This window comes from Kogia breviceps, chromosome 4 (assembly GCF_026419965.1).
Source record: "Kogia breviceps isolate mKogBre1 chromosome 4, mKogBre1 haplotype 1, whole genome shotgun sequence".
NCBI classification, from domain to species: Eukaryota; Metazoa; Chordata; class Mammalia; order Artiodactyla; family Physeteridae; genus Kogia; species Kogia breviceps.
The window spans coordinates 178,912,569-178,939,632 of NC_081313.1; the positions used below are offsets into that span (position 1 = coordinate 178,912,569).

At 51.3% G+C, this 27,064-nt stretch overlaps 1 protein-coding gene across 3 annotated transcripts; it reads left to right on the forward strand.

Annotated features, from left to right (window-relative positions):
• Positions 1-386: 386 nt before the first annotated feature.
• PLIN3 (perilipin 3) lies at positions 387-25,277 on the forward strand. Of its 3 annotated transcripts, none has more exons than XM_059062070.2 (8): positions 387-497; positions 3,094-3,175; positions 6,712-6,910; positions 7,089-7,171; positions 13,199-13,496; positions 19,663-19,862; positions 21,929-22,054; positions 24,481-25,277. In XM_059062070.2, exons 2-8 carry the CDS (start codon positions 3,110-3,112, stop codon positions 24,823-24,825), a joined length of 1,317 nt encoding a protein of 438 aa, XP_058918053.1. In that variant the 5' UTR covers positions 387-497; positions 3,094-3,109; the 3' UTR covers positions 24,826-25,277. The 3 variants fall into 3 exon arrangements, with proteins under 3 accessions (XP_058918053.1, XP_066889142.1, XP_058918055.1); XM_067033041.1 differs by having other exon boundaries at positions 412-497; positions 24,526-25,277; XM_059062072.2 differs by having other exon boundaries at positions 442-497; positions 6,663-6,910.
• The last annotated feature ends 1,787 nt before the right edge of the window (positions 25,278-27,064 follow it).

A 27,064-nucleotide genomic window follows, 5' to 3' on the forward strand; every position in this document is an offset into this window, starting at 1 on the left:
CATCACCCTCACGCGGAGTGGGGAGAGGGTGAGTTGGGGCGGAGGGGAGGAGGTGGCCCCTGACACGCGGGAGGTATCACGCAACGCTCTCTGAGTTCCCACGGCCTCGATCTGGCCACTGGAGAAAGAAGGGCGGGGGACTCCAGGATCGCACTCACCTCCCAGGGCCGAATTCCTAGGGTCCCTGTCAGGGAGGGGCGTCCCTTGGCTGGATCCGGCGTCGTACAGGGGTCGCCCACTGGGTGCACAGTTGGCAGGGCGCGCGCCCGAGAAATTCCAGCCCTTCCCGCACTTCACTTGTTGCCCCAACGTCCGGAGCTGGGCGAGGGGCGTGGCCTGGCGGCGGGCGGGCCCCCGCCAACCAGATTGGTCCTTCAGCCCGTCAGTCCCGGGCGCCCGCCCCCAAGCATAAAAGGCTGCCTTGGGCTGGCCCAGGACGGTTTTGGAGCTGGCTTTGAAGTAGTGGACACCGCGCCCTGGATATCCCGTTGACCACGGTGAGAGGCGAGGGCCCCCGATTAAGTGGGGGCGGGGGCCGCCGAGTCCTGGGGTGCTCCAGGGGAGGAAGGGCAGGAAGGGTCTTCCTGGGGGCTCGGCTTGTCTTCGCGGCCTGGGGAGGGGTCTCCAGCCTGGGCTGAGCACACTCCCCCCCCCCCAAAAAAAAATCCAACTTCTGGAACAGGCTCAGACTTTCAGACTGTCTTCTCTCAATATCTAGGACTTTCGGGGGGGGGGTGCGCGAAAGAGTCCCCTAGAAGTGGCAGTGTCAAGCGGTGGGGGAGGGTTAAGTCTCCAGTCCCAACCACATCCTCTTGCTTTGCAAACGCACTTTGGAGGCAAGCCACAGCCCATTCCGCACAGGAGTTCCGCCCTCTCTGGGTCTTCAGAGCGGGCCCCCTCCCTCCCCCCACCAGGGGGCAGTCCCTCCGCCAAGCAAAGCCCTTTCCCCTCCAAATGGTTTTGCCGCCTGGCGACTCGGCCCCTCCCTTGATCTTCTGACCGCCCCCGGCTGACCCTGGCGAGGTCTTGGGGCAAACCCCGCCCCCTTTTCCTGGGTGGGTATGGCCAGTGGGTTGCACAAAGTGGTGGTGGGAAGGCCTATCCCCTTGTCTGAGTCCTTGGGACCTTTGTAAAACCAGAGCCTAGGCCTGGGGTCCGTGCCTGGGAACTTTGGAAGTTGGATCTTCACATTCCCTGGCTGCAGCTGGACGACTGCGTGACTCCAGCCAGTTTCAGCCAGTTCTTGCTCTTGCTGCTGGGGCCAGCTGCAAGCAGGTTGCTGACCCCAAGGACTTTAATGGGGGTGCTGACATCTGCAATGGGTGTCCTTGGTTAAACCATTTCCAAAGGAGTTGATGGACAAAAGGGATGGGAGGGAGGACCTCTGAGCTGCCCAGGTGAGCTCAGGCTGCAGGGAAGGTAAGGGGAAGAACAGGAGTCAGGTGATGATCACTAGGGGTAGGTGTGCCTCCTTGCCCCACTTCCCAGTTGGGGGACCTTTGGACCAAGCAGAAGCTCAATCCTGGCTAGTTTCACCCGTTTCTTTGTGGCAGGCAGAGTGGTGTGAAATGGATCTGTTTATTGAGCACCTACTGTGTGCCAGGCACCAAGCTACATTCCAGACTCTCCTCCAGTCTACAGCGGCTCTGTGCTAAGAATGGTTATCCCCATTTCATAGACATGGCAAATGAGGCTGCGAGAGGGGTTGCTGCCTTCCCAATCTCCCACAGCTAGGGAGTTGCAAAGCTGGGATTAGAACCCAGTTTGGACTATAGAACTGGTGCTCTCAAAGCATCAGTTTGCTGGGTTCCAGAAACTTGGGGGATAGCAAAACATGGTGTCTGGAAGGAAATGCTCAAACTCAAGGTCAGGGGTTCACCACAGGCTTATCCCAGAATGACCTGGGGTGGGCTGGCTTCCATGGCAGTCCAGTGGTTAAGACTCTGTGCTTCCACTGCAGGGGGCATGAGTTCGATCCCTGGTCAGCTAAGATCCCACATGCTGTGAGGTGCAGCCAAAAAAAAAAAAAAAAAAGGACCTGGAGAACCAGACTTAAGGCAGGTTTAGCCCCATTTTGCAGAAAGAAGACTGAGGCTAGGGGAGAGGAAGCTCCTTGCCCAACATAGCACAGCATGGGTGGAGCTGGGACTCCTGAAATGTAATCTGACAGTGCTCTAGCTGTCTCATCTCATTTGGCCAGGAAAAGGGAGCACACCTGTGGCTGCCATCTTGCTTGCAAATGTGTGCATTAGATTCACCCAGGGAGCCTCCCTTGCCTTCCCTACATCCCTGAGACTGACTTGACTGTCTGCAGAGGAGCCAGGAACAGTCTCTCTCTTTTTTTTAAAATTTAACTTAAAAAACACTTAACTTTTTTTTGAGCAGGTAATGTTATCTACCTGGCTCAAAAGTCAGAGGCCTGCCCCAGCTACCCGATCTTCCTCCCTGAAAGGTGGCCACTGTAACAGTTTCCTGTGTCTCTTTAAAGATTCTGTCAAATACAAGCAAAAACTTTAGCCCCACTCACACCTTTTGTCTCTTAACAATATGTTGGTCCCAGTCAATTACATGCAAGCTTCCACACTTAAGCCACTGCCCTGGGCTACCGGTGTTATTTCCTTTAGTCCCCTTCTGGTGGGCAACCAGACTGTTGCCAGTGTCTGTGGCCAACACAGGTACACACATCTCCGTCCACGTGGCAGTACCAGCGTGGGACTGTCCCAGCAGTGAGGTTTCTGGGTCAAAGGGAAGATGCCTCTTAAAACCCAGTAGTAATCGACAAATTGCCGTCTACGGGGGTTTTGCACCATAGTATTGATAGAGGTGAGCCCTGTGGAGGGCTGCGCACAGACCTTGCCCTTTAAGACGTGGCCCCGGGATCAGCTGCACGAGCAGCACCTGGGAGCTGGTTAGACTTTTGCTCTGCTGAATCAGCACCTGTTTTGAACAGGCTCACAGGTATGTGTCAACAATTGAGAGGCAGGGCTCTAGGAAATTGGGGGCGGGGGGGTGGTCAGAGGGCAGGTGTGAACCCGGACATCCCCCTGGAGGGAAGAGAGAAGCAGGCTGTACCCTGACTAGTCCTGTTCACAGTGCCTGCTTCTGAGAAATGTCTACCAACGAGACAGAAGCCACTGCCAGCACCCAGGTGTCAGCGGAAGAACCGGTACAGCAGGTGAGAAAGGTCTGGGATCTGTGAGATGAGGCTTCCCACCTGGTGGTGCCTTGGCAGGGAGCTGATGGCAGCACGGTGGGGGGGGCGGGTCAAGAGACACCCTTCCGAGTAGCCCCTAACAGGTGCCCCACTGATAGGTGGAGGTGGGAGAGCTGGGGATTCCAAGGGCTCTTGGGAGAGCAGGGGTACAGCTCTGTTTGAAACTGCCTGGCTCCCCCCAGGCAGACCTTCCCTGTCTCTGCAGGTTCTCTTAGGCTCCTCCTTTTAGGAAGCCAGTTTCTATTCCACCTCCTTTCCCCAGTATAATTAAATAAAAGCCCTTTTTAACAAACAGCTTTTTAAAAGTTAGGTATCATTCACATACCATAAAATTCACCCTTATGAAGAGTACTACTCAGTGATTTTTAGTAAACTACTCAGTTATGCAGCCATGACCACCACAGCGGAAACTTTTCATCTCCCCCAAAAGAGACCCCATACCCATTAGCAGTCACTCCCCATTTTCTCTCCTCCTGGGAACCCCTCTTCTGGGTTCTGTCTCTATGGATTTGCCTATTTTGGACATTTCATAGAAATGAAAACATACACCACGAGACCCTTTCGTATCTGGCTTCTCTCAATGAGCGTAATCTTTTTGAGGTTCATCTGCATTGTAATATCTGTCGGTGCTTTGTTCCTTTTTTATTTATTTTTATTTTAAAATTAATTTTTATTGGAGTATAGTTATTTTTACAATGTTGTGTTAGTTTCAGGTGTACAGCAAAGTGATTCAGTTTACATATACATATATCCACTCTTTTTTAGATTCTATTCCCGTTTAAGTCATTACAGAACATTCAGCAGAGTTTCCCTGTACTGTACATTAGGTTCTTATTAATTATCGTGTTCCTTTTTTAAACTTGTGGTAAAATACACGTAACATAAAAATATACTATTTTAACTGTTTTGAAGTGTGTAGGTCAGTGGCATTAAGTATATTCACAGTGTACAGCCATCATCACTATCTAATTCCAGAACTTTTTCACTACCCCAAATCAAAACCCCATATCCATTAATAGTCACGCCCATTCCCCTCTGCCCCAGCCCTTGGCAACCACTAATCTGCTTCCTGCTGATGGATTTACCTTTTCTGGACATCTCATATGAGTAGAGTAAGTGGAATCAGTTTATAAAAGTAGAACCTTCTGTGTTAGGTACCACATAAGTGGATCATACAGTATTTGTCCTTTTGTGTCTGGCTTAGTTCACTGAGTATAATGTCCTCAAGGTTCTTCCATGTTGTAGGTCTTGTCAGAATTGCCTTTTTCTTTTTTTTTTTTTTTTTGGTGCCTTCTCTGAGGCACGAACAGAATTGCCTTTTTAAAAAATAAATTTGCTTATGTATTTATTTTTGGCTGTGTTGGGCTTTAGTTGCTGCCCACGGGCTTTCTCTAGTTGCGGAGAGCAGGGGCTACTCTTCGTTGCAGTGCGCGGGCTTCTCATTGCAGTGACTTCTCTTGTTGCAGAGCACGGGCTCTAGGCGCGCAGGCTTCAGTAGGGCTCTAGAGCACAGGCTCAGTAGTTGTGGCGCACGGGCTTAGTTGCTCCACAGCATGTGGGATCTTCCCGGACCAGGACTCAAACCTGTGTCCCCTCCATTGGCAGGTGGATTCTTAACCACTGTGCCACCAGGGAAGTCCCTACTTTTCGTTTTTTGAGGAATCACCATAATGTTGTCCATAATGGCCGCACCATTTTTCATTCCCACCAACATCATACAAAGGTTCCAATTTCTCCACATCTTCACCATGACTTTTTAATTTCTGTTCACTTGATAGTAGCCATCCCAGCGAGCGCAGGGTGTGAGGTTGTAGCTCATTGTAGTTTTGACTTGCATTTCCCTAATGATTTGTGATGTGGAGAATCTTTTCTTGTACCTGTTAGCCATTTGGAGACTATGTAGTTTTAAAAACATGCTTTAGACCACATTTTCTTTATCCATTCACCAACTGGTGGACATTTGGGTTGTTTCCACTTCTTGGCCATTGTGAATAAGGCAGCTACAAACATTCGTATACAAGTCTTGTGTGGACGTGTGTTTTCCTGTCTCTAGGGTAGAATCTTAGGAGCAGAATTGCTGGATTGTGTGGTAAGTTTGTCATTAATTTCTGAAGAGACCTCCTGGGCAAGCCCTGGAGGAGGACTGCCTGAGTCCAAGGTCTAGCTTTGCCACTGGCTTGTTTTGTGATCTTGGGTGACTTCCTTAGCCTCTCCATGCCTCAGTTTACCCTTCCATAAAGTTGGAATAATACTCCCAATCTCCCGGGACTGGCGATTAAGTGAGCTAAAACACAGATTCTACAAATAGCCCCTGTGAGAGTTAAGTCTTCTGCCTGCGTCTTCACACGGGTCATCTTTGCAACTCCTTCAGGACAGAAATGACTTCCCATTTTATGGATTGGGAAACCGAGGCTCAGAAGGCCCGTCCTGAGTACTCAGTTCTGCTCCTGTAGGGTAAGAGTGGCCGTATTCAATATGTAAATGAATGGGTGTGGCCATGTGCAGTAAATGTGGGTAAACCTTGAAGATATGGTCAGTGAGAGAAGCCAGACACAAGTGGACGAATCTTGTGTGATCCCACTCACAGGAGGCCCCTAGAGGACTCAAATCTATAGAGACAGGAAGTAGATGGTTGGGGGCCAGGGGCTGGGGGAGGGGATTGGGAGTCAGTGTTTTCAGGGGGACAGAGTTTCAGTTTGGGAAGATGAGAAAGTTCTGGAGACGGATGGTGGGGACGGTTGCACAACAGTGTGAATGTACTTAATGCCACTGCTCTGTGCGCTTAAAAATGATTTGAATGGTAAATTTTAAGTTATGTGTATTTTGCCACACTTTAAAAAAAAAAGTAATGAAGCACTGAGACACGCTACTACATGGGTGAACCTTGAAAATGTTAACTCAGTGAAAGAGGCCATACACAAAAGGCCACGTGTGTGATTCCATTGATGTGAAATGTCCAGAACAGGCAAAATCCACCAGAGACAGAAAGTGGATTCATGGTTATCAGGGGCTGGGAGGCAGGGGCGTGACAGCCAGGGGGGGGCAGGGTTTCTTTCTGGAGTGATGAAAAAGTTACAGAATTAGACAGTGAATGTTGCACAACCTTGTGAATATACTAAAAACTTCTGACTTGTGCATTTCAAAATGGTGAAATTTTATGACGTGTGAACTAGATTTCAATAGTGCTGCTAGGAAAAAAAAAAAAAAAAAACAGGCAAGAAGAAAAAGGTAAGGTGGTGGACTGGACTTCGCCCCCAGGGGTCCGTAGCTTCCTGGCTTCAGTTGTAGACCCTGAGCTCCAGGACAATGGCGTTCTTGTGTCATGTCACTGCCTGGCGCACAGTGGGTGGCAAGGTCATGTTCAAACAAGTGGGCTGTGGGGACCAAGATACAGGAAGCGCCCGGTGGAACCCCGGAGTTTCTGACTTGTGCAACCGCGTGGGTGCAGAGGGAGGGGAGCCGAGCTGTTTCCCTGGCCTAAGCTGCCCTGCCCATAGCCCAGCGTGTTGGACCGCGTGGCCGGCATGCCGCTCATCAGCTCCACCTGCAACATGGTGTCCGCCACCTACATGTCCACCAAGGAGAGCCACCCCCACGTCAAGACTGTGTGCGACGCGGCCGAGAAGGGCGTGAAGACCCTCACGGCGGTCGCCGTCAGCGGGGCGCAGCCCATCCTGTCCAAACTGGAGCCCCAGCGTGAGTGAAGTGAAGCCTGGGAGAGCCCGGACCCGCCTCTCCTGGCTATTTCCCAGGCGGGGGGGGGCGGGGGGGGGGGGGAAGGAGGCGGAGCAGCGATCTGAGGACCTTCCCAGCCCAGGGATGCGCATGCGCGGTAACATCAGCTGTCTGTCTCCCCACCCCCGCTGCTCCGCAGTCACATCGGCCAGTGAATACGCCCACAGGGGGCTGGACAAGCTGGAGGAGAATCTGCCCATCTTGCAGCAGCCACCGGAGAAGGTGACTGACCGCCGCCCGTGGGGGGAAGCGAGGGGGGGTGGGGTGCTCAGCTGAGACGGGGGCCTGCCTAGGTATCGAGTCTGTGGTCCCACCTTAACCAGAGCAGATGAGTGGGACAGCGTCCTCCCTGACCCCTCCTCTGTCTGTCCCCAGACCCCCACCAGGCAGCTGCAGGAGCATTCTGAACACCAGCCAGATGTGCCCTAAACCCCCTCATGTCTCCCACCTGGCCCAGAGCAAAAGCCAAAACCTTACTCATGCCCCCGCCAGACCTGGCCTCGCAGCCTCTCTGCCCTCCCCGCCCACCTCACTTGCTTCATTCCATCTGCGCTGGCCTCCATCCTCCTGTTCAGTCACGTCAGTGCCCATAGGTACCAGACACGGTGATGGAAACAGACTCCTTGCCCTCATGGAACTTTCATTCCAGGGAGGCAGGGAAAGCAAACACAGTGAACACACCCATCTCAGTGCTACCCCAGGATCTTTGCACCTGCTGTTCCTTCTTCGTTGGACCAGGCTTCTGGGTCTCTGTTCTAATCTCACCTCTTCAGAGTCCTTCCCTTCCCTCTTAAAGAAGGTCCTTCCAGTTCAGCTCTGCCCAGTAGAACTTCTTCTGTACACCTTCCTTCTATGCCTCATCCAATATGGAAACCAACAACTATATGTGGCTGCTGGGCCCTTAGAATGTGGCGAGTGTGACTGAGGAACTCGGATACTAATTTTAGTTATTTTTATTTATTTTTTTAACATTGGGATTATTCTCTTTTTAAAAAATTTATTTTTATTTATTTTTAAAAATTTGGTTGCACCGAGTCTTAGTTGCAGCAGGCGGGCTCCTCAGTTGCAGCAGGTGGGCTCCTTAGTTGTGGCTCGAGGGCTCCTTAGTTGTGGCATGCAAACTCTTAGTTGCGGCATGCATGTGGGATCTAGTTCCCTGACCAGGGATCGATCCCAGGCCCCCCAAATTGGGAGTGCGGAGTCTTAACCCCTGCACCACCAGGGAAGTCCCTAATTTTAATTATTTTTAAATTTTAAATAGCTAATTTTAATTATTTTAAATTGAAATAGCCACATGTGGCTTGTGGCTCCTGTATTAGCATCATTCACACTACATCAGCTTGTTTGTTTGTTTGTTTTTAATGTTTATTGGAACATAGTTGCCCTACGATGTTGTGTTAGTTTCTGCTGTACAGCAAAGTGAATCAGTTATACGTATATCCCCACTTTTTCAGATTTCCTTCCTATTCAGGTCACCACAAAGCACTGAGCAGAGTTCCCTGTGCTGTACAGTAGATTCTCATTAGTTATCTATCTTATACATAGTAGTGTATATATGTCAATCCCAGTCTCCCAGTTCATCCCACTGACCCTCCCTCCAGTTTTTTGGTTTAATAGCTTTCAATGAGATATAACTCATGTACCATATATCTCGCCCATTTAAAATGTACAACCCGGTGGTTTTGGTACATTCAGATTGTGCAGCCACTATCCTCCCTTTTTAGAACATTTTCATCACCCCAGAAACAAATCCCACATCCCTTAGCTCCTTCCCATCAACCCCCAGGCCCTGGCCTCCACCATCTACTTCCTGTTTCCATGGATCTGACTCCTCTAGGGACCTCCTCTGAGTGGAATCAGGCAGTATTTGTGCTTTTGTGTCTGGATTATTTCACTAAGGATCACGTCCTCAGGGTTCATCCACGTTGTAGCAGGTGTCAGAATTTCTGGGTGGACCACGTTTTGTTTCTCCATACTTCCGTCAGTGAACTCTTGGGTTGTTTTCACCTTTGGGCTGTTATATACCCGTGCTCATTGCAGCAGCATTCACAAGTTGCGTTAACTTTTTTTTTTTTTTTTTAAGAAGATGTTGGGGGTAGGAGTTTATTAATTAATTTATTTATTTTTGGCTGTGTTGGGTCTTCGTTTCCGTGCGAGGGCTTTCTCTAGTTGCGGCAAGCGGGGCCACCCTTCATCGCGGTGCGCGGGCCTCTCTCCGTCGCGGCCTCTCTCATTGCGGAGCACAAGCTCCAGACGCGCAGGCTCAGTAGTTGTGGCTCACGGGCCCAGTTGCTCCGCGGCATGTGGGATCCTCCCAGACCGGGGCTCGAACCCGTGTCCCCTGCATCGGCAGGCAGATTCTCAACCACTGCGCCACCAGGGAAGCCCCAACGTTAACTTTTTTTTTTTTTTGGCCGTGCCACACAGCTTGCGAGATCTTAGTTCCCGGGCGAGGGATCGAACCCCAGCCCCCTGCAGTGGAAACGTGGAGTCCTAACCACTGGACCACCAGTGAATTCCGTGCATTAACTTTTAAAAAACGTTTCAGATAGTGTGTTACATAACTGCTTCTTTGTCTCCCCAGCTGGGGTGCGGGCACAGACTGTCCGCTTTGTTGCTGTGCCGAGACGCTTATTAAACACTCACGGGCTTCATCGCCCCTTTTTCCCGGTGGGACGGAAGTGCCGCACTAAGGCAAACCTGTTCACGTTGAGAATCCTCCCACCAGAAATAGGTGTTCCCTGGTCGGGAGCAGTGGGACACGCCAGCCACTCGTCCCGTTCCCTTAGGCTTTCTGCTGAGACCACCTGCTTTGTCAGGCAGCTTATTCACCCGCTAGCTCTCAAGCGCCTCCCGTCAGCCAGGGACCACGATGTGTCGTGTCCCCCAAGGGCAGCCCCGTTACACAGAAACGGAGTGGGCTGGGGAAGCATTGGAACAGAACCTGAACCCGTGTCTTACCACGAAGGGCGTTAACAAGTTGGGCGTGTGGAAGGTGAAAACGGCCACACCCAAAGAAGGGTGGACAGGGCTTCCCTGGTGGCGCAGTGGTTGAGAATCCGCCTGCCGATGCTGGGGTCACGGGTTCGTGCCCCGGTCCGGGAAGATCCCACGTGCCGCGGAGCGGCTGGGCCCGTGAGCCATGGCCGCTGAGCCTGCGCGTCCGGAGCCTGCGCTCCGCAACGGAAGAGGCCACGACAGTGAGAGGCCCGCGTACCGCAAAAAAAAACAAAGAAGGGTGGACAGTCACCGCCCAGGAGCCACCTCCTTAGGGCTGAGTGCTTGCATTCGCCTCCTGTCCTGCCGGTGTCACCAGGCCAGCATTCCTTCTGTTTATAGACAGGATGAGCTCAGAGTGACACTGGACAAGGTTTTCCAACAGAGCGGCTGCTCTGAGCTCCTGACTTCCTGGGAGGCTCTCTCGTCTTTTTTTTTTTTTTTTTTTTTTTTTTTTTGGCCCTGCCATGCACTTTGCAGGATCTAAGCTCCCCAACCGGGGACTGAACCACCCAGGCCCTTGGCAGTGAACGCCCCAGGTCCTAACCGCTGGACCGCCGGGGAATTCCCATTGTGGGAGGCTCTCTCGATTCTGGGCCTTGTGAGGTTCCCCTTCACAATGAGGCAGCTCTCCCTGGTCCTGTTGTCGGAGCTGGGATTTGAACCCGGGCCAGCGCGAGCTACGTGACAGCTCCACTGTGTGTTCAGTGAGCTTAGGGCTGGTGTTCAAATCTGACAACGGTGCCCTCTCCCCCACCCAAAAAAAAGAGACTGATTCCCATGAATAGGAGGGTTTAGGTGTTAAGAGGGGCGCCAGCTTAGAAGGGTAGGATGGGAGGGGGCGTGGTTTTTAACTTGCCAGAGTGCTCTGTGGGTAGACATCTATTTAAAGACTTAGATTCAAGAACACCAGGCGTGGATCAACCAGCATCCACTGTATGGCGAAGTGGCTTCTCCAAGGATGCAATGCAAAGCTAGTCCAGAGGTGGGCACATCTGGCCTTCTGCCTGTTTTTGTAAATAACGTTTTATTGGCACACAGCCGCAAACAGTGGCTCACGCGTCATCTATGGCTGCTTTTGCCCGAACACCGGCAGGATTGAGTCGTTGGGACAGAGGCCCTCTGGCCTGCAAAGCTGAAGATAGTTACCATCTGGCCCTTCCTGGAGAAAGTTGCTGACCCCCTTTGACCGGTCAAGGTTACAGGCAAGAGAATCAAAATACCAGGTTAAAATTCAGGTTCTGCTCCTTGGCAGCTGGACAGCCCTCAACACAAGCTGTTCAGCCTCTCTTGGCCTTGCTTTCCCTTCTGGGGAACGTGAAGTGCGTTCATCACCTGAAGGCCGAGAACGTACTAAGTGTTGGTTCTTTTTTCTTTTTTTTTTTAAATTAATTTTCATTGGAGTCGAGTTGATTTACAATGTGGTGTTAGTTTCTGCTGTACAGCAAAGTGAATCAGTTACGCATAGACACATATCCACTCTTTTTTAGATTCTTTTCCCATATAGGCCATTACAGAGAATTGAGTGCTACGCATTAGGTCCTTACTGGTTATCTATTTTATACATGGTAGTGTGTATATGTCGATCCCAATCTCCCAATGTATCGCCCACCACTGAGTGTTGGTTCTTAACGTCTTGACACGAGCTTTGGGGACCCACAAAACGCTCTGATGTTTTGGGCACATCTCCAGTTCGCAATGGGGAGTTTAAGGTAGTTAACGTGTTAAATTGGCAGTTAATGGAGACAAACTGGTTATTTGGGCACGTGCATAAAATCCCTCTTGTTGCTTTATTTTTGTTTGTTTGCCTGCTTTGGGGCTTTTGGGGTTTTTATTTTGGTTGCATTGGGTCTTCGTTGCTGCACGCGGGCTCTGTCTAGTTGCGGCGAGCAGGGGCCACTCTTCGTTGCGGTGCGTGGGCTTCTCGTTGCGGTGGCTTCTCTTGTTGTGGAGCACGGGCTCTAGGCGTGTGGGCTCAGTAGTTGTGGTTCACGGGCTCCAGAGCACAGGCCCAGCAGTTGTGGCGCACGGGCCTAGTTGCTCCACAGCATGTGGGATCTTCCCGGGCCGGGGCTCGAACCCACGTCCCCTGATTGGCAGATGGATTCTTAACCACTGCGCCACCAGGGAAGCCCTGCTTTGGGGGTTTTTTTGGCCGCACCATGCGGCTTGTGGGATCTTAGTTCCCCAGCCAGGGATTGAACCTGCCCCCTCGGCAGTGAAGCACGGAGTCCTAACCACTGGACCACCAGGAAAGTCCCCTCCTGTTGCTTTAGGGTAGCTCTGGGCGTCTCACTCTAAAGCGGGGTCCCTCTCCCTCAGCACCCCTGACACTGGGACCAGTCCTTCTCTGTGGGGGCCATCCCAGGAGCTGTAGGGGGTTCAGCAGCATCCCTGGCCCCCACCTGCTCAATGCCAGGAGCCCCTCCCCCCTGCAAGTCGTGAAGACCACAGATGTCCCCAGACACCGCCCAGTGTTCCCTGGGGGCTGAAACACCCTGGATGAGTAGAGCTGTCCTGAGGGACTTAACATACTGATTACCTGTTCAAACAGGATTGCAGTTCTTAATACAGGGTTGGAGTGGTCCCCTCCAGGGATGTCGCTAGTTTCCGGTGTCACACTGGTTCAGAGCTTGAGCCAAACAATGTTCTAACCCTGTGATTTAGCCGGTTAGGGCTGCTGTACCAAGTACCCGTAACAGCAGGCATTAATGCTCGCACAATTCTGGAGGGTGGAATCCCGAGACGAGGTGTCGGCAGGGCTGGTTTCTCCGAGGCTCCTCTCCTTGGCTTGTAGATGGCCATCTTTTCCGTGTGTCCTCACGTGGTCCTCCCTCTGTGCGTGTCTGTGTCCTAATCTCTTTGTATAAGGACACCAGTCAGACTGGATTAGGATCCACTCTAATGGCCTCATTTTACCTTAATTACTGCTTTAAAGGTCTCCTCTCCAAGTACAGTCACATTCTGAGGTCCTGGGAGTTAGCGCTTCAACACTGTTCGGCCCGGAACACCATGGGGAGAGGAAATGGAGGCCCAGAGAGGTCGAGTGACTTGCTTGAGGCCACACAGCTAGGCTCTATCAAGCCAACGACTCGAACCAGGCTGTCCGGCTCCAGAGCACATGATCTTAACTGCTTTCACCCTTCAGGGTCATTCTGGAGCTGGAACTCCCTCCCTTTGGCCCAGGGTGCAGGGTGGGGGTACCCAGGTATGAAGGGAGGATGGAGATGCTGATGCTGTCCTTTCTCATAGGTCCTGGCAGACACCAAGGAGCTCGTGTCGTCCAAAGTGTCGGGAGCCCGAGAAGCTGTGTCCAACACCGTGTCCAGCGCCAAGGACACCATGGCCTCCCGGGTGACCGAGGCGGTGGATGTGACCCGGGGTGCCGTGCAGAGTGGCGTGGACATGACCAAGTCCGTGGTGACCAGTGGCGTCCACTCGGTCATGGGCTCCCGCGTGGGCCAGATGGTGCTGAGCGGGGTGGACACGGTGCTGGGCAAATCGGAGGAGTGGATGGACCACCACCTGCCCATGACAGACGCTGAGCTTGGTGAGTGCAGCCCACGGGGCTGGGACCCCTCCCCAGGCCACCCGACGTGGGGTCCCTCTCAGCCACCAGCAGTCTGTCCATCGCATGCTGTCATCTCATCCCTGCCCCCTCTCCCCACCTGTCTTAGCCCACCTGGGACCAGCTCGGTTCCCTCTGCCCTGGTCTGTGGTGCCTGTCCTCCCTGAAGCAGCCTCCAGGGGGCGCCTGTGAGCACTCAAGTCAGGCCCCTCCAAGCCTCCCACCTCACGTGGGTCAAAGCCCAGATCCTCCTGGAAGCTCCCTTGTACTTACCTGCCTGCTCTCATCCATTCTACTCCAGGCGCATTGGCCTCCTTGCCCATCCCGGACTCTGTTCCCATCCCAGGGCCTTTGCACTGGCTGTTTCTTCTACCAGGAACTCTGCCCTGACATCCGGATGTCTCGTTCCTTTGTACCTCCAGCTCTGTGCTCAAATGCCACCTCCCAATAAGGCCTCTGAAATTGCACCGTCCCTCGTGCATGTTGTGTCCTGAAACCTCCCCCCAGGCCCAGCTCTGATTTTTCTCTTCAGCCCTGGTCGTCAATGCCACAAAGCAGAAGCTCTTTCCTTCTTGAGTCTAGAACGGGGCCTGGCACTTAGCAGGTGCTGAAATCCCCAAATAAAATCACTCAAACTCTTCTGTATCATTCCCCCACCCCACCCTAGGCATATATCTGTTTGTTCAGATGTTCCTTGAGTACTGGCTGTATGCCAAGCCCTCTCTAGGTCCTAGGGATACGTCAGTGAACAAAGTTCTGCCTTCGTAGAACCTAAAGTCTAACGTGTACAGAAATCAGATTTAAGGAGACTTTGCCCTGTCGTGCATGGAGGGAGGGAATGAGCTGTGCAGATGTCAGGGCAGAGACGCAGGGAACGCAGACCCGGGCGCAGGGGCGTACCTGGTCTGTTGGAGGGACGGCCAGGAGGCCCGTGTGGATGGAGCAGAGTGAGGGAGGGGGAGAGAGGGAGGAGGGGAGGGCAGGGAGGGGGCGGGGCAGGCCGTGCAGAGCCTCGTGGACCACGGGGAGGACTTGGGCTATTACCCCAGGGAGGTGGGAGCTCTGGAGGGCTGTGGGCAGGCGGCAGGGGCGGTGGGGCCTGACTCGGTGCTCACTCACGCCCTCTGGTGGCTGATTTTGGGAGGACAGACTCCGGGTGAGGAGAGGGTGGGAGCCCGGGGAGTCCGGGTTCAGGTGAGCTTTGATGGGGCTGGACCAGGTGGTGGTAGGAACAAAGAGAAATAGACAAACTGGGGATAAAAATGTTGAGACAAAGCAGCCGGTCTTCCTCATGGTCTCATACCCATGGCTCTTGGGGTTGGCCTTGACCCCCGCCTTCTAGAGACGGCCTTCCTTTGCACACGTACCGGAAACTTCCAGCCGGGCCAGCAGTTGCAGACTCCAGTGCCCACAGCAGCAAGGGCCCACGGGGGCCATGTGTAACCAGACACCATGCTCCGTCCAGAGGGAGCAGCCTCTCTCGGCTCTGGCCAACTTTAAGCTAGAGCTGGTCTGTTTGAATGAGACGCCAGATATTTGGGATGAGTGGAAAGAGTTGAAGACAGACTAGATCAGGGTTTCCCACTGTCAACTGGAGCCAGGTCCTCCCCTGCGGGGGGCTGTCCTGGGCACTGTGGGGTGTGGAGCAGAGCCTCCCTGACCCCACCCACTCGATGCCAGGAGCGCCCCCAACTGTGACAACCACAGGTGTCCCCAGACATCGCCCAGTGTACCCTGGGGGGCAGGATCACCCCCAGGTGAGAACCAGTGCTTTGCCTGTTCTAGAACTTCATATAAAGGGAATCATGTGGGAATTCCCTGGCGGTCCAGTGGTTAGGGCTCCACGCTTTCACTGCCAAGGGCGCGGGTGCAGTCCCTGGTCGGGGACGCTCCAAGCCACGTGGTGCTATATCGTGATTCCCTCACGGGTAGACAGCTCCAAATCATCATCCTCAATCTCTTTTTCCATTGGGATTGCAACGTGTCACTGTTCTAGCTGTTAGCTGGAAAACTTCCATGGACAAAGTTCTCTGTTGCGATCTTGATTACCCCAAGGTACGGTTTATAGAGGAAGAGCAGGGCAAGTAGTTAACGTTCCCCCTTTTTATTTATTGTGGCATCACAGGCTGGTTCACCAGCACCCTCCAGGAGTGCGTAGTGAGTTTTTACATTATAGGTTTGAACACGAAGATTAACACGACGTATTGCGATCCGAGGTATTTATTTTATTGACGCTTCACTTGTCCTATTATTTTCGATTGCTTGGAGCCCTCCTTGAGCTGACTCTGAGACCCCATGATTCTCCCTGGGAGCCCTCGGCAGAAAGTCATGGTCCCTTGCCTTCTGGAGAAGCTCGATGTGCTAGGTGGGGTGATGTTCCTGGTGGGGCGACATTCCAGGCAAATGATCTTAAGCCCTGCAGCGTGTGGCTTGAGCATAGCGTGTGTTTTCAAAACTTGACTCCAAAGCTCTTGAAGGAAGGGACCTGGCTGATGTCTTCCGTCCTGTATCCCAAGTTCAGTGCCTGTTGCCCTCTTCTGGTGCTCAGACCAAGTAACACTTGGCTGTGTCTTGGGCCCCCCGAAGTAGGGGGAGAAGCAGGGTTTGCTGGGAGGCAGGTTGTGAAGCAAGCCTGGGGGCCACTTCAGAGAACAGATCTGTCTGAGCAGCTTTGACTTTCTGTGCTTTCCTTCGTGTCCATCCACTAAGGGTGAAATCACTGTGCACAGTGGTGCTTGAGGTACTGGGGAGGTCTGTGAGTAGAGGTGCCGTGGTAGAGCTAGGATATTACTCGTGGGCTCGGGGCAGGGGCACAGCCCTGCTCCCCCTTTTTCCCAGTTCTCCCCTTTGCCAAGGGCACCGCCCCCTCCAGGGGCCCTGCCGGCTTGCTCTGACATGCCTAGGCTCTGCCAGACATCCTTGGCCTAAATAACAAAGCTGCTTTCACTTCCAAGGGCAGAGCTCCCGGGTTCCCAGAGGGCCGTGGAGAAGTTCTGGCCATTGGGATGGGTTCAAAATGTTGCTGGTTTGGGTTTAGTCTTTGCAAACCTGCCTTTGGTGGGAGAATGGGGCAGAGTCTGTTTTTCCCAAGATGCCAGCTTTTATTTTCGCTGCCTCTGCATGTCCCAGGTGTTTGCGTTTTTTGTTCAGTTTTTAATTTATTTTTTAATCTTTTTGTAATTCATTTTTATTTTTTTTTAATTAAAAAAATTTTTTTAAATTGAAATTTAGTTGATTTACAATGTTGTGTTAGTTTCAGGTGTACGGCAAAGTGATTCAGTTATATCTATTCTTTTTTAGATTCTTTTCCATTATAGGTTGCTACAAGATATTGAATATAGTTCCCTGTGCTATACCGTAGGTCCTTGTTGGTTATCTGTTTTGTTCAGTTTTTAAGCAAGAGGAGAGAGATATGGGAACATGTGTGTGTGTATAACTGATTCACTTTGTTGTAAAGCAGAAACTAACTCACCATTGTAAAACAATTATACTCCAATAAAGATGTTAAAAAAAAAAATGTCATCATGAAATGACTCTTCTGTGACATCCTTGTCCCCCAGCCGGCTATGCTAGACTGCCTCCAGGCCGTCTCCTGCTTTTGTAAATAAAGTTTTATTGGCACACAGCCATGCCTATTCATTTACATTTACTCTATGGCTGCTTTTGAATACCAATGGCAGAATCGATTAATTGCACAGCAGAGCCTGCAAAGCTGAAAATATTGACTGAACTGGCCTCTTACAGAAAAAGTTTATTAATCCCTGGATAAGAGTATGTTCTTCCAAAATTTTGTAATGTTCATAGTGTCAACGAAAATCAATAAACAGCCAATAATAAGAAGAGAAAAGAGTTTTATTTGAGCCAAACTGAGGACTATACTCCGGAAGCCTGCTTCCCAGATTCCTCTGAGAAACTGCTCCTGAGAAGCAGACTTTTCAGCACAGTTTTTTTATCTTGTCAGAACAAAAAAACATTAAACAAGTCAGGGTTACATTTCTTCAGGGTTTCAAAAAAAAGAAAAAGAAAGGAACAGACCAGCATGTACACGAGTCAGTATGGCCTTGGCACCTAGGAAGGAATCTTATCATCAAAGGAGGACCAGCATTTTGGTGTCCCAGGAAGGGAGGCATTTAATCTTGATTTTGAACATGGACGTTCTTTACTTCTGACCAACGTGCCCTTTTCTTTAATAATTACAGCAGATGTACAATGTAGGTATAAGCCAGAATGACTTCCCTATCTATATCTTTTTTTTTTTTTTTTTTTTTTTTGCGGTACGCGGGCCTCTCACTGTTGTGGCCTCTCCCGTTGCGGAGCACAGGCTCCGGACGCGCAGGCTCAGCGGCCATGGCTCACGGGCCCAGCCGCTCCGCGGCACGTGGGATCTTCCCGGACCGGGGCACGAACCCGCGTCCCCTGCATCGGCAGGCGGACTCTCAACCACTGCGCCACCAGGGAAGCCCCCTCCCCTATCTATATCTTAATATGTGAAAATTTCTTTTATCAATAGAAACAACCGAATTCCCCTGACTGAAGTCTTACCTTGATCGAAAAAGGGGTCGATTTTGTTGCTTGATTTTCCCCTTTCTTTCATTTCTGGAGCAGTGCCCAATCCAAAGGAGAGACGTATTTAGGTGGCTAAAGTGGAGATCTCACTCATCAGACCAGCCCCACTGTTCCTGCCTGACCAGAGCACATTTCTTGCGTTATCTTGGTCATGTGTATTCCCTGTTCTGTTTATTTGCTATTCTTTCAACCAACTTTGCCAGATTCTTTTAGAAAGGGAACTTTATCACTTACTAGAAACAGATGAACTACAAATAGGTAATAAGAATAGCTAAACACTCATTCATTTGCGTGCCTTTCTGAAGGCAGTGAAATCGCAGAGTCCTAACCCCTGGACTGCCAGGGAATTCCCCAGATTTCACATTTTAGGCATTTCTAACACGGGTGGTCCTACAGGAGAGAAACCGAGGCTTATTGGCCAAATCACTTCTGCATCCAGGGGGCCACAAACATTTTCTTGACAGGCCAGGTAATAAATAATTTTGGCTTTTTGGGGTCATACAGTCTCTGTTGCAACTATGCAATTCTGCCATTGTAGCACAAAAGCACAGACTGTAGGTAAATGAATGGTTGTGATTTTGTGTCAATAAAACTACGCAGGTGGCATTCAGCTCAGGGGCTGTAGTTTGCAGACCCTGCCATAGGGCCTTACAAAGCCAGTGATTTATTAGGACCGGATTGAAACTCTGATCGGGTTACTTACAAAGCTCACGCTTTTATCACTACTATAGTAAAGTCAAAAGGGAGCAGGATAAGATAGGATCAAATTATCAAGACAGGTGGATTTCCATCCTGTTGCCTTGTAACTTTGTGAGTATTTTCTGGACTTTCCCTTAACGGCTGTAAAGATGGTCCTGCTATGGCTCAGACTTCTCCTCCTTTTAAGTATCATGGTTAAGAACGTGGGGCCTGGCTTCAAATCCTGATTTGTGACGTCCCAGCTGTGTGACCTTCGGCAAGTCGCTTAACCTCTCTGAGTCCCCGTTTCCCCGTCTGTAAAAATGGGATAACAGTGTCTCCCTCTTAGAACTGTTATGATTTAACAAGAATGTCCACAAACCACCTAGAACATTGTGAAAGATTGGCCACTATTAATGTATGTTAGGTGCTAACACAGGCAGGATTGGCCAGCTTTTTTCTGTAAAGGACCATATAACGAATATTTTAATCTCTGCAGGCTAAGAGGCCAGAGGCCACCTCTGTTGTTTGAGAGCAGCCATAGACGATGTATAATGAACATAGACGGTTGTATTCATGGGTCGGGTTGTCCCGAGGGCCGTAGTTTTCAGACTCTCACACTAGTCTAAGGCCTCTTTTTATTTGCCATGCCTCACAGCATGTGGGATCTTAGTTCCCTGACCTGGGATAGAACCCATGCCCCCTGCGTTGGAAGTGTGGAATCTTAACCACTGGACTGCCAGGGAAGTCCCTAGGATAAGGCCTCTTCATCCTGGGATATTCAGTCCCTCTCATACCCATTTCGCAGATGGGGAAAACCAAGGCAGGGAAATCCTTTTACACTTGCAGACCCGGGGCACACAAACTCGGCCTTCACAGTGTTTCTCCTGCCTTCCCCCCGCAGCCCGCCTCGCCACGTCCCTGGAGGGCTTCGACGTCGCCTCCGTGGCCCAGCAGCGGCAGGAACAGAGCTACTTTGTGCGTCTGGGCTCCCTGTCAGAGAGGCTGCGCCACCACGCCTACGAACACTCTCTGGGCAAGCTGCAGAGCACCAGGCAGAGGGCCCAGGAGGCCCTGCTACAGCTCTCGCAGACACTCAGCCTGGTGAGGCCCGCGGTGACGGGGGCGCTGGCCAGCAGCGTGTGTGCCAGCGAACCCCTCCCCAGCCTAGTGGCTTATTCCTCCCCACACATCCACCTGGGCTCGCTCACGGGGCCGCGGTCCTGGATGAGTTTGCTGGGGCAGCTGTACCAAAGTCCCCCACACTGGGCAGCTTAAACACAGACGTTTATTGCCTCACAGTTCTAGAGGCTGGGAGTCCAAGATCAAGGTGTTGGCAGGGTGGTTCCTTTTGAGGCCTCTCTCCTTGGTGTGTAGACGACTGTCTTCTCTCTCTGTTCTCACCTGGTCATCCCTCCATGCATGTCTGTGTCCTAATATCCCCTTTTTATAAGGACACCAGTCATATAGGTTTAAGGGCCCACCCTAATGACCTCATTTTATCTTAAGACCCATCTCCAAATACGGTCCCATCCTGAGGTCCTGGGGGTCAGGGCTCCAACCTATGAATTTGAAGGGGACACGGTTCAGCCCATGACAGGTTGGCTGGAGGCTGGGTCTCTTGGTGTGGTCTCTTCCTCCACCAGGGTACCTCAGGCTCTCCCCCGGCTGTGGCCTGAGGGATCCAGGTACAGCGGGAACACGTGAGCACTTTTTTTTTTTTTTTAATTTATTTTTGGCTGTGTTGGGTCTTTGCGGCACGCGGGATCTTTCGTTGCGGTGCGCGGGCTTCTCTCTAATTGTGGCACTCGGGATGAGCACTTTTTTTGTTCATTTACTTTTTTTTTTTTTTTTTTTTTTTTTTTTTGCGGTACGCGGGCCTCTCACTGCTCTGGCCCCTCCCGCTGCGGAGCACAGGCTCCGGACGCGCAGGCGCAGCGGCCACGGCTCACGGGCCCAGCTGCTCCGGACGCGCAGGCGCAGCGGCCACGGCTCACGGGCCCAGCCGCTCCGCGGCACGTGGGATCCTCCCGGACCAGGACACGAACCCGTGTCCCCTGCATCGGCAGGCGGACTCCCAACCACTGCGCCACTAGGGAAGCCCCTTTTTGTTCGTTTAAAGTCAGTTTTATTTGAGGTATAACTTACATTTTACATACAATGAACATCACCCCTTTTAAAGTATACAGTTTGAGGAGTTTTACAAATATAAACAGACATGTAACCACCACTGCAGTCAAGATGTGGAACATGTCCATCACCCCAAAAAGTTCCCTCCTGCTTCTTTGCAGTCAAATCCTGCCCCCTGAAGTTTTTTATTTTTCTATTCTCTAAAGAGGGAAATTTCTGATTTCTTTCCCTGTTTGCTTAGCTTCTAACTCAGTACTGTCTCCTCTTTTTAAAAAAATTTTAATTGTAAAATACACATAAAATTTACCATTTTAACCAATTTTAAGTGTATAGTTCAGTGGCATTCAGTACCTTCACATTGTTGTGCAACAGTCCCCACCATCATCTCCAGAACTTTCTCATCCTCCCAAACTGAAACTCTGTCCCCATGAAACCCTCACTCCCCAGCCCCTCCCCCAGCCCCTGGAACACACCATCTACTACTTCCTGTCTCAATGGATGTGACTCCTCTAGGACCTCATGTGAGTGGAATCCGACAGTATTTGTCCTTTTGTGTCTGGCTCCTCTCACTGAGCATCATGTCCTCAGGTCCATCCATGTTGTAATGAGTGTCAGAATCTCGTTCCTTTTTAAGACTGAGTAAAATATTCCATTGCAAGTGCTTTTTAAGCCTCTGCGCTCCATCTGCTTGTGTCCCATTGGCCAAAGCCCGTCACATGACCGGGCCCAGTTGCAGGGCTGGGGGGGGTGGGCGGGGAACAGGCAAGATGGGAGGACCCGCAGAGAATCTGGCCACTTTCTTTGCACGTACCACACGGGGCACAAGCATGTTGATGACCCTGAAACCCACAGCCTGTGGAAACACTCTGAGAAAAGCAGCATCCCTCCCCCTTCTCTCCCCGTCTCAGATGAAAGGACCGCCCCCGCTCCCTCTGGAATCCCACATCTCCCAGGATTCCTGTGGATTCCCATGCTCTCTGCTGGTTTTGGTCAAGTGCCAAGGCAGCCACCCTCTCTCTCTCTCTCTCTCTCTGCTCCAGATGGAAACCGTCAAGCAGGGCGTCGACCAGAAGCTAGTGGAGGGTCAGGAGAAACTACACCAGATGTGGCTCAGCTGGAACCAGAAGCAGCTCCAGGGCCCAGAGGAGGATGCGGCCAAGCCAGAGGTACCCACCAGGGGGGCGGCATGGGATACCTGGGGCTCTGACTTCCCTCTCCCCACCTCTGCTTGATGGACCTACCTGCCCGGAATGCTTTCCCCAGCCTCGCCTCCCATTAACTGCCTTCAGGACCTGAGGACACCTCCTCCAGGAAGCCTGCCTGGATTTCCACTGTTGGGTACAGGCATTGCTTCTGAACCCTGGGATGCCTGATAGTGGTGGGTCTCAACCTGCTGAATTCTAAGCCATGTCCCATTTACTTGAGTCCCGACTCCTTCCCTACGCCATCCCAGTGTCCCGTCGAATCCTTCAAATTCACCTACCCGGTTCTGAGCGTCAGCTTCTCACCAACGTGCTCCGGCCCCTCCAATGTATCCCAGGCATTGGCCTCTTGAACGAGCCCTGACTTTTGCCACCTGTGCTGTCACTCATCTAAGCTTTCACTGAATCAGTGCCTTAGACAATTCTCATGCCTCATTCTGACCCATAGTCCCTCTGTCTTAGGGACTCACAATAGCCTAGCACAATAGCTTCTCAGCTTTACCTCTCTGGGCCTCGATTTCCCCATCTGTGAAGGGGATATAGGACCGTCTGCCAGGTTGTTAAGGTGAAATGAACACGCATGTCACAGCAGCACGAGTCACGTCAGCCGAAAAAGTGGAAACGGCCCAAATGTCCATGAACAGATGATGGACAGATGTGGTCCCTCCACATACGGGCACATCACTCATCCATGAAAAGGAGAGAAGCACGGACACTCACTACCACACGGACAGACCTCGAAGACACGATGCTCAGTGAGAGAAGCCAGACACAGAAGGACCCACGGTGTGTGATTCCACTGATGGGAAACGTCCAGAACAGGCAAATACACAGACACAGAAAAAGTGGGTTAGTGTTTGTTGGGAGCTGGGAGAGGGGGAATGGAGAGAGAGTTTCTTCTGGGGTGATGGGATATTCTGGAATTAGAGGTGCTGGTTGCAGAACCTGGTAAATGTACTAAAAAAATGTACACTTAAAAGGGTGAATTTTCTGGTATGTGAGTTATTTTATATACATACATATACACACACACATGGACATGTAAGGCACATAGTAAGTGCTAAAAAATAATATTTATAAGGTATGGTGAATGTCCCTATAAATGCAAAACTGTTCAGTATTCAGACCCCAACCGCAGAAAACCGTCTCTCTCCCCCCCTCAACTGCTGAATGCAGCAGCCAGCAAATAGATATTGATTCTGTCGGCACCTCCCTGCCAGGTTCAAAGCCAGAGTCCTCAGGTGACCAAGCTCAGGGCAAAGTCTTGCCTCCCAGCCTGCTTTGATCTCCTCCCTGGCCTGGGGAATTTTCAAAGACCCAATCTCAACTGCAGTCTCCCCCACTGCTTACGACTTCTGCCTAGAAAGTTCTTCCAGACCTTCTCATTTTTTTAAACTTAAAAAAAAAACAATTTTACGGAGATATAAAATTCAGAACCTTGGACTTTAAAAAAGTTTTGAGGTAATAATTCACATACTGTACAATTGACCCATTTAAATGGTACAATTCATGGGTTGTGTGGCTATCACTGTAATTCAGAGTATCCCTATCACCCCAAAAGGAGATGTTTTCCCCAATAGCGGTCAGGCCCCGTTTCCACACCCTCCTCCATTCCTGGCAACCACAAGTGTACTTTGTCTCTGTGGACATTTCATGTAAACAGAATCACACCCTGTGTGTCCTCCTGTGTCTGGCTTCTCTCACTGAGCATTGTGTTCTCAGGGTCCGTCCACGGTGTAGCGAGTGTCAGTGCTTCACCCCTTTTTATGGCTGTGAAGACTGTTCCGTGTGTGGATGGACCACATTTTGCGTCTCCATTTGCCAGTTGATGGGCATTTGGGTTGTTTCCACTTTGGGCTACTGTGAATAACACCCCTTTGAGCATTTGCGTACAAGTCTTTGCATGGACGTTTATTTTCGTTTCTCTTGGCTGGATGCCTAGTGGACTTGCTGGGTCATATGGTAACTCTACAGTTTACCATTTTGAGGAACTGCTAGACCATCTGCCAAAGGGACTGCACAAGATACGAGGGTTCCAATTTCTCCCCATCCTTGCCAGCACGGGGGTGAGAGGGTATCTGCCTGTGGGTTTGAGTTGCACTTCCCCGATGATTTACGACGTTGAACATCTTTTCATGTGCTTCTCGGCCATCTGCGTATTTCTTTGAAAAAAATGTCTATACCTGTTTTTCAATTTGATCAGTGATTATCTTGCCCGGTTGGAAACTCAAGAGAGCCCGTATTCTGAACCACCTGTGCCCGACATCCTCTCCTGGGGAAAGGTTTTCCCCAAGGTGGGCGGTAGAACCCCCATTTTCTCTTTCCCGGGCTTTGGGTCCAGTTTCCCCTGACTCGAAGGGTCCTGATGGTCGCCCTCCGCGCCTTTGCAGCAGGTTGAGTCCCAGACACTCACCATGTTCCGTGACATCGCCCAGCAGCTGCAGACCACCTGCGCCTCGCTGGGCTCCAGCCTCCAGGGGCTGCCCGCCCACGTCAAGGACCAGGCGCTGCAGGCTCGCCGCCAGGTGGAGGACCTCCAAGCCACCTTCTCCGGCATCCACTCCTTCAAGGACCTGTCCAGCAGCATCCTGACGCAGAGCCACGGGCAAGTGGCCAGGGCCCGAGAGGCCCTCGACCACATGGTGGAGTATGTGGCCCAGAACACTCCCATCACGTGGCTGGTGGGACCCTTCGCCCCCGGAATCACCGAGAAAGCCCCAGAAGAGAAGAAATAGGAGGAGCAGGAGGGAGGCTCCTAGGGCTCAGGACCCCTCACTGGGAACACACGTCTCTGACCCTTCCAGCTCACCTCAGCTGCCACCTTGGGAAGCCGAGGTCCCCAAAACCAACCAGTCCCTCACCCTGTCTGAGCTTGGAGGAGGCATGTCCTGAGCATCACAGGGGTCGTTAGGACGAGATTTCCAGAAAAAAAAAAAATTTTTTTTTTCTAGAAGGTTCCAGAAAAACTTTTTGGAAACCAGGAATATAGCTCTTACATCCCACTCCTTTTTCTACATCAAGGCCCCTGGATATCAGCCTTGAGCTAAGGGACTTGGACTTCTGTGAAGTGGGCCTCCTGGGGGTGGGGTAGGGACAGAACAGCTGATACTCATTCTAGAGCTGAAGGGAGCTGAGGCCTGCCTGGTGGGGCTTCACTGTTGCCTTAATAAATTTTACCTGCAGCTGAGTCCAGGTTTTGTGTGTGTGTGTGTGTGTGTGTGTGTGTTTATTTTTCAGCAGCTGAAAAGTGTGTGTGACCTTCTCGGCCCCTTCTTTGCTTTGCTCCCAAGGGCATGAACGGGACAGGGCTGGACCTGAAGGTCTGTGCCCAGTGCCTTGGACAAGGCCTGTCTGGGTTGTCAGAGATGCACTCACCACGCTTGCTTGGCTTGGAGAGAACCAGGCTGTGGGGGTCTTTCATCTCCCCCTGCCCACGTGCCAGAGTCTTACCCCTTGTGTTGTGTTCTGTTCACCTTGTGTCGTGTTCAGCCAGCAGAAGGAAGAAGCCTGCTGCTTTTCCTGTCCTGGGCCTCCCCGGCCATGTTGGGGAACCGTGTGGCAGGCCGACCCCCAAAGATGTCCACGACCTGATCCCTGGGCCCTGTGACTACATTCCCTCACGTGGCAAAGGAGATTTTGCAGATGGGATTCAGTTAAGGATCTGAAGACAGAGAGATGGTCCTGGATTATCCGGGTGGACCCTAAACATCATCACAAGGGTCCTTTTAAGAGGGAGGCTGGAGGACTTCCCCGGCGGTCCAGTGGTTAAGACTCCGTGCTTCCAATGCAGGGGGCTGCAAGTTCGATCCCTGGTCAGGAACTAAGATCCCACATGCATACCAGAACTAAGAGTTCGCATGCCACGACTAAGAAGTCTGCGTGCTGCGACTAAGGCCCGGTGCAGCCAAAAATAAATAAATAATAATTTTTAAGAAAAAGATGAACAAGTCTGGGGTTATAAAGTACAGCTTGGTGACTGCAGTTAACAATATTGCATTGTGCATTTGCTAATTTTTTTAAAAAAATTTATTTATTTTTGGCCACTTTGGGTCTTCATTGACGCGTGCGGGCTTTCTCTAGTTGCAGCAAGCAGGGGCTACTCTTCCTTGCGGTGCGCGGGCTTCTCATTGCGGTGGCTTCTCATTGCAGAGCACGGGCTCTGGGCACGTGGGCTTCAGGAGTCAGGGCAGGCAGGCTCGGTAGTTGTGGCTCGCGGGCTCTAGAGCTCAGGCTCAGTAATTGTGGTGCACGGGCTTAGTTGCTCCGTGGCATGTGGGATCTTCCCGGACCAGGGCTCGAACCCGTGTCCCCTGCATTGGCAGGTGGATTCTTAACCACTGCACCACCAGGGAGGTCCCTGCATTGTGTATTTGAAAGTTGCTAAGAGGGTAGGTCTTAAAAGTTCTCATTTCAAGAAAAGAAATATTTGTAACCGTGTGAGGTGATGGATGTTAACTAGACTTATTGTGGTCATTTCACAGTATATATTGAATACATATATCAAATCATTATGTTGTACACTTAAGACTAATGCTATGTTATATGTCAATTACATCTCAAAAAAAAAACAAACAAAAGGTTAGACATTTGGGGGAAATAGTATGAAAAAGAACATGCAATGACAAATTCAAAATTAGGTGCCACAGAAAACTTGCCTGTCGACGCTTAGTGATAGATACTTGCTGTATGTCAGGCACTGTGGTAAAATGATTTAGACTCAAAGTCTGCAAACTATAGCCTGAGGGCCAAAAGTACCCAAAGAGTTATCTGTTTGTTTGTTGGCATGGCTCACAAGATAAGAGGATTATATGCTTGGTTTTTTGTTTGTTTGTTTTGTTTTGTGTGTGTGTATGTGTGTGTGTGGTACGCGGGCCTCTCACTGTTGTGGCCTCTCCCGCTGCGGAGCACAGGCTCCGGACGCGCAGGCTCAGCGGCCATGGCTCACGGGCCCAGCCGCTCCGCGGCACGTGGGAT

What these genes read in the sequence shown, in the direction of transcription:
- PLIN3 (XM_059062070.2), top strand. Translation starts at nt 3,110, where the DNA reads ATGTCTACCAACGAGACAGAAGCCACTGCCAGCACCCAGGTGTCAGCG. An exon ending in TGCAGCAGCCACCGGAGAAG is followed by an intron (nt 7,172 to 13,198) that starts GTGACTGACCGC and finishes CCTTTCTCATAG; the next exon opens with GTCCTGGCAGACACCAAGGA. An exon ending in TCTCGCAGACACTCAGCCTG is followed by an intron (nt 19,863 to 21,928) that starts GTGAGGCCCGCG and finishes TCTCTGCTCCAG; the next exon opens with ATGGAAACCGTCAAGCAGGG.